Genomic DNA, 7,133 nt, shown 5'->3' with positions numbered 1-7,133 from the left:
TGATATAGCTTTATGCTTGAAATGCCACTTTGGAAACTATGGGCAAGGTTTTGGGTAATGGGTGCTCTTTTGTTAATGCACACTTTGCTGGAAGGCCACTGACAGGTGGCTAGGGGTAGTCGTATCAGTAGTCATCTCCAGGTGTGCACAATCATTACCCAACACATAAAAACATCAACACGTAGAAACAAAAATACATAGAAACTGAGTCGTGTTCTCACAGCTGTTTCTCTTGCTCAAGCTCATCCATCAGTGCCACTCTATATTTACCTTCTTACTGTGTTACATGCATAGGAGAGGAGTAGGAGTAGAGAGGACTTAAACAGCACATGAAAATGGACAAGGATTAGCAACTCAGAGACAGTTTGATTGAACACCAGCTCGAGCTGGCTCGATGGCCGAGTCAGGAGCCTGTGATGACTGGCCCTCCCCTAACTATTGTAAACACTCTCTCCTCTGGACCCTGGGAGAGCTGTTAAACGGGCGAATGGGTACTAAAGAGCTCTGTGTCACATGAGAGGCCCGGCAGGAATCGCAGTGGCCAGGAATACTATTCTTAGTGCAGGAATGTACACAGTAGCCTCATGGCGAGCACCACAGCGTCTAACTGGAAAGCCTCGTCTTTTCTCTGTGTCATGCTCATTTTCTCTCCCTGACTACACTCCGCACTTTCTGTCTGGATTACGTTCTGCTTCTTTTTTGATTAGAACGGATATTTCTTCAGACCAGGAGGTAAGGATTCACTCAGTGTTCACTCAGTCACAGGTGTTGCTGATGAACTAATTGTTCATCTTGCTTTTATTAAATAACATCTTTGATTTGTCATATAATACTAATGTAATTTGAGTGTTTGAGGTTTAACTGACTCAGTTAATGCTACTGTAACACAATTGCAGTCAGTCTAAGCCAATAGTTTAAAAAAGTTAAATTGTTAAATATAAAATATGATAATAATAATAATAATAATAATATCATTGCTGATTACTAACAACAAAGTATCCAGAGTGTCCAAATACAATTCAAATTTCACACACTAATTTTAAAAGTATGATGTAATTTATTATTATTGTTGTTAAGTTCTGAGAGAAAACTGCGAGATGATGATGAAATATCACAGCCATAATATACAATAATGATTAAAGGTCCAAATATATCAGACAGGCTGGGCACATTAATTAGGAGTAAATCAGTAGCTATTACAGGAGTGATTAAAAGCTTTAGTGTTGCTTACAGGCCAATGAAATTCCTGCTCATTGAACAGCAGGATCAGCACAAACACTCCAAACCAGTGAGGGACACACTGTGACAGAGTCAGAGTAAAAAAGACAAAAGCATAACATATAGAAAAGTGCATCACTAACCCAATAAGGAGAAAAAGGCCCATGAGACTTCACAGTGAGACAAATTTGTAATTTGTATTAAGGACAGCTGCACTGCAGCAGTTTTAGAGTCTGTGCAAGATAATAAATGACAAAACTAGTTTGAGGGCAAAGGTGAATGCCAGATAATGTAAGAAAAACACTAAGTGAACCTGTGCCAGTTTCTATTGCTGTGATTTTTCAGCACAAGCTGTGTTGCTGTATAATTTATTGTCTTGCTTTATTTTTCACATTTACACAGAATGGCCTGCAGACCAGAAGTTTTCTCATTCAAAGACTTTGAACTTCCCTCCCACCTACTTGCACAGCTCAACATCCTCCGCCAGGAGCGTATCCTGACAGACGTCCTGCTCTGCACGGAGCAGCATGAGATCCCATGCCACAGAAACATTCTAGTGTCCAGCAGTCCATACTTCCGTGCCATGTTCTGCAGCAACTTTCTGGAGAGCAGCCAGACCCGTGTGAATCTGAAGGGAATCTCTTCAAGCGTCCTCAGTGGCATTGTGGACTATGTTTACACAGGCTGCATCACTATCACCATGGAGATTGTGCTTCCGCTCATGCAGGCAGCATCCATGCTCCAATATGGAGGCCTCTTTGAGGCCTGCTCATCATTCCTTCAGGAGCAGCTGAGTCCAGAAAACTGTCTGAGCATGTTACGACTCTCTGAGATCCTTCACTGCGAGAGTCTGAAGGAGAGAGCGAAAGAAATGGCTGTCAGATGTTTCTCTGACGTGGCTGCAACAGAGGACTTCTGTGAGTTGTCTCTTCCTGAGCTCATGTGTTACCTAGAAGATGATCGACTTTGTGCTGAGGAGGAGCAAGTGTTTGAAACCCTCCTGGCATGGATCCACCACGATCCGTTCTCACGACGTGGCGCAATCCATGACCTCTTCAAGAAAGTCCGTCTCCGCTACATCCATCCAACTTACCTCTTTCAGTTTATTGCCAATGACCCCCTCGTGCAGTCCTCCACCCTCTGTACTGAGATAATTGAGTCAGTGCGTCGGCTCATGCTTACAGTCAGCTCCAAGTGTAGCCGTGAGCTCAAGCCACTTTGGACCACACCACGACGTTACACTTGCAGAGAAACTCTGGTGGTGGTTGGAGGACGCAAAAACAATGAGCAGACCTCACGAGAAGCCTTATTATATGATGAAAGGACCTATCGTTGGCAGTGGTTGGCCAAGCTTCCTCTACGCCTTTACAAAGCCGCATACGTGTGTATTCACAGCATCCTCTATGTGCTCGGTGGGCTCAGTCTCTGCATGGCCTCAGGCGACAGCTCAGTCAGTGCCACAGTTTACACACTGTCACTTAAGACCAACCAATGGAGGACTGCTGAGCCCATGCTGGAGCCACGATATGCCCACCAGAGTGTGTCCTATCTGCACTTTATTTTTGTTTTGGGTGGCATTGGGGTAGACAAGCAAATCTCTCAGTCAGTAGAGAGGTATAACAGTATGTTTAATCAATGGGAGGCCATGGCCCCGATGCCCACAGCAGTGCTGCATCCAGCTGTTGCTGCCAGTGATCAGAGAATCTATGTTTTTGGAGGAGAGGACGCTATGCAGAACCCTATCAGGTTGATTCAGGTAGACAAGACTTCTCATAGTAGCATCATGGATCAACGCTGAAGTTCCAACACTTCTTGTCATTCACAATATGAGCATGGCATTTAGCTGATTTTATTGGCATCATTAGCAGTTGGAAGAGCAAAATAACAAGGTCTTTAGAAATTCTTAGCTTAACAAAACATCACACAAGGAGACTGTTGGTATTTGTGTTGTATCAACAGGTGTATCATATTTCTCGCAACATGTGGTCCAGGCTGGAGACAAGGACAGTGAAAAATGTTTGTGCACCTGCCGCCATCATAGAGGACAAGATCTACATCATAGGAGGTGGGTGTAAGTTTAAATCTGCAAAAACAAATGTGTTCTTATCAAATATTATATCTGACATATTTGAAGGTGGATAATTGTTTTTAGTATTGTGAATAAATCTTTTGAAAAAATAACAGAGAGTAATAGTATTAATAGTAATAGTCCACCTTTCTGACCTACTGTGTCTGTGAGGCTCATTTTCGACCCTACTAAAGCAGAAGTAAATCTTTTGGGGAGATTTTTTAGCTGCAGATTAATGCACATTTGGCCAACTAATGAGTATTTCCAGCCGTAGTACAGACTCAAAATAAACCACAGTGCCCACATTCATTAAAATAACAATAGTTTTAAGCAACAATTGAGACTTATGGCAGAGAGGAATAAGACATGTTAGACTCTATATACACACATAATACTTGATATTAGGATCAATTCACATGAAAATGTAAAAATTGAAAATATATCACCAGACTATTACAAAGTTCGCTTAATGAAAATTTTATTTCTAGGGTACACAAGACGAATGATAGCGTATGACACCAAAGCCAATAAATTCATCAAGTGTGAGAATCTGAAGGAGCGACGAATGCATCACAGTGCCACAGTGATCAATAACAAGCTCTACGTCACTGGTGGACGTATCCTCAATAGCCATGATGTCATTGAGGACTCGGACTGCTTTGAGTGCTACGATCCAAAAACAGACATTTGGACCTCAAAAGGCTCATTGCCATACAAGTTATTTGATCACGGCTCTCTGCCACTGGTCTGTGTTTCCCACAGACCCAACCCACCGTGAGCTACAGGACTGTACAGGTAGCCACTCAGGGCAACTGCTTACATTTTCTTCATCTCTCCTTTGCCATGATTTATTGGCATCCAACTACACGAATGGGAAGCCATTTCAAAGTGACTGCATCATGCAGCTCAGTCTCTGCCACAACTTGGCGGCATGTCATCTCAGACTCAAACGAATCAAAGGAGAGCTCAGCTGATGTGCAGAGGCATAATTTGTGAGGTGCTTTTGGTGGATATGAGAATCCCAGAGATAACGACAACACAACAAGCAGCTGTTCAGACACATACGTAATCCAGAAAGCTTTTTCCACAGATGACGGCACTCAATTCATGTTAAATAAAAGTGTTTATGCTTTAATTTCCAAAAAATAATATTTATGCAAGTTATCAATGTGACTAGCAGCTGCTGATGACTTTTCTGCAACAAATCCATAAGGAATTACATATTTGGCTGCTTGTTAACTCTGTGAGCTCAGCTCATCTGTAAATGCCAGATCAGACAACTAAGAAATTTTGCACTTTATACAAACTGCGTTCCTCCTTGACCTGTTAGAGTGCATTTGATGATGTTAACAATTGTGACACACCATGTATAAGCCCCTGTGGCAGAATACAGCAGTCTATCATGTTTGCTGAAAAGAATGATCTGGGCCAACATTATTCAAATTTATGCAACTCCCAGTAAAGCTTCTCTGTACTGCATATGATTTACTGTATATTTGCTTGCAACATATTAGAAAATAACTAAAAGCCAAATCAGTGTAAACACAAACCACCGCACAACTAGTCGACCACAGATGTGAGGACATGTGGCAATGCTGACTTTTAATGCAAGTGCCTGCTGGGAATGTGGTCACTTGCTAAGAGCAGCTATGATAGGAAATGGACGCTGCAGAGTGTTTTACCATTTAATCATGTACTGAACTCAAATCAATCTTTCATTCTTCTGATGTGAAAATATGACAAGAATTACATAAACTGTCTAAAAAGGCTGGAGACAAGCCATCTCCTGTAACACTCTTGACCTTCATGGAGCATACAGTCACTGTTGTACTCAACCAGCTGCTGACCCTGATGGTGATTGCCATGGCAACCTTGTTATCACCCCACTGGATCATCTGTGGCATTCCTCCCCAACATGAGGAATCTTTTTATACAACGTAGTTATAAAGTATTTTTGATATTGACTCTCCTTTGTGTATGAATGTCCCTAAACATTAGAACAACTGATTGAATCTGTGATTGACGGTGGTAGAAACTAGGTGTTATTACTGGTTGTCCGCCGAACTAGATTTCTCTTACATTTTAAACTCTGCCCATTAGTGGGGAAACATGGAAACTTGCCCAGGAGCAGCAACCAAAGCGGAACTGACCACACTCCACATTAGCAACCTCAGACTGTCATTGGGTTAAATGGCTCCTTGTTAGCCTGCCCACTCGGAATGCTTCACAGTAACCCTCAGAATGTGTGTATGTGCAATCTGTGATGCATGAAACAAGCTATAATCACAACACAAACACTTCATAATGAACCTAAAAACCCTTAAAAAAATTCAACTTCAAGGATGACTATGCTCACAATTTGAATAGTCAATAGATGTCATATCCTCAACTCTGTAATTCAGGGGGGCATTTTATAATGACAAGCTTTGAAACTTTTTATTTAGCTACTGCTAAATACACCAGACTGACTTTGCTGGTCATCTTTGCATAGGAACAAGTGTGTGAGGGTAACCCTTCAGGGGGCCTGTGGCTTGGCAGGTTATTTTCAGTGTCTGTTACTACCCCATCAATGGATAGCATTTCATTGCTAGCAAGGGCTCTGTGTGTGAGCCAACACACACAGTAGTTGTTAAGAAAACTGTGCATATGGAGGAGCAGCATTTACAGGTTATGCATTAAACACCATGTCACCAACATCCACAACTTATTGTACAACTTACTTGTATATTTTAAAACATTTCTTGTTTTAGCAACATTTTAATTTTTCAGCTCAATGTGAATGACCTACTGGGCAGTAATATTGTAAAAAATGTATCACATTTCTGTCTTATTCAAGAACATTTAGTTTACAACTATAAACTCAGGAAACGTCATAACACTGCAAATAGATCCATGTATTTGAAGCAGCTTTAAATTCTAATAGAGTGCTTTCCGTGCGGTGTCATATGTAAGAACCTTTTGCCAGTTTGTAACTTTACTCCTCTGTCATTTTGATGGACAAGGGTATTAGAGCTAACAACTGACAGGCAGAGATAGTTAAGACATGTTACAAAATTCTGTCATCTGCTCCACTTAGATCAGTCGAATACATTGCCCATATTAAGTATAACTTTGTGCTTGCTACTACTAAAGTACGTCTTTTTAAAAAAAAAAAAAAATGTACAAAAACAGACCAATGATTTAACTACATTAATATAATAAACTCAAATCTAAATCTAAGTGAGTAAGCCAACTAAAAAAATTAATTGATAAATGTAGTTTGGTTTTTTTTTTGTCCTTTCGGCTTATCCTGTGAGTTCAGGGTCTCCACAGTGGATCATCGTTCGCATGTTGTCGCCCAACCCTCCCCAATTTCTACCGGGCTTCGACTGGCACTGCACAGCTGGGAATGGGAAGGGGCTGCTGGGTGTTCGATGTCTTGCCCAGAGACACTTCGACATTTAGCCAGGACTGGGGATCGAACCACTGACCCTGTGGGTCGACTGGCCTTACCAACTGAGCTACAGCCAATAAATCTAGTAAGGTAAAGAAAAAGGTCTTATTACATAGTAATACACATATTTCGCCACCTGATGTCACTAAGACAACATTGTTACTACTCAATCAAGATTTCCTTTCACTGTATGGCAAACGCCATCTGCTGTGTGAAATTACTTATTTCTTTAGTGCTGCCCATTTGCAAACTAAACTTTACCACAAAGTTAGAAATATTTAACAAGGTAACAGTCGTACAAGAATCATGATTTTATTATTATTTCCTTGATAAAAACAGATCAGAGTACAGCATGCACACATTCCTTACAGAGGTCCACAATAAAACTGCTCAGATGTACCATTTCCTTCAAAC

At 41.1% G+C, this 7,133-nt stretch overlaps 1 protein-coding gene across 1 annotated transcript; it reads left to right on the top strand.

The window, feature by feature from the left end:
* The first annotated feature begins 344 nt into the window (after positions 1 to 344).
* Positions 345 to 7,004, top strand: klhl38a (kelch-like family member 38a). Its single transcript, XM_067501211.1, has 4 exons — positions 345 to 732; positions 1,621 to 2,974; positions 3,178 to 3,283; positions 3,775 to 7,004. The coding sequence occupies exons 2-4, from the start codon at positions 1,622 to 1,624 to the stop codon at positions 4,062 to 4,064; spliced, it is 1,749 nt and encodes a 582-aa protein (XP_067357312.1). The 5' UTR covers positions 345 to 732; position 1,621; the 3' UTR covers positions 4,065 to 7,004.
* Positions 7,005 to 7,133: the final 129 nt, after the last annotated feature.

This window comes from Channa argus, chromosome 1, assembly GCF_033026475.1.
Source record: "Channa argus isolate prfri chromosome 1, Channa argus male v1.0, whole genome shotgun sequence".
Taxonomy (NCBI): domain Eukaryota; kingdom Metazoa; phylum Chordata; class Actinopteri; order Anabantiformes; family Channidae; genus Channa; species Channa argus.
This window is presented reverse-complemented; position numbering and strand designations above follow the sequence as displayed.

Bases quoted from the DNA above. Each gene is read 5' to 3' on its own strand.
- klhl38a (XM_067501211.1), top strand. From the start codon at position 1,622: ATGGCCTGCAGACCAGAAGTTTTCTCATTCAAAGACTTTGAACTTCCC. The intron at 2,975-3,177 runs GTAGACAAGACT...TTGTATCAACAG, and splicing joins ACCCTATCAGGTTGATTCAG to GTGTATCATATTTCTCGCAA. The intron at 3,284-3,774 runs GTGGGTGTAAGT...TTTTATTTCTAG, and splicing joins CAAGATCTACATCATAGGAG to GGTACACAAGACGAATGATA.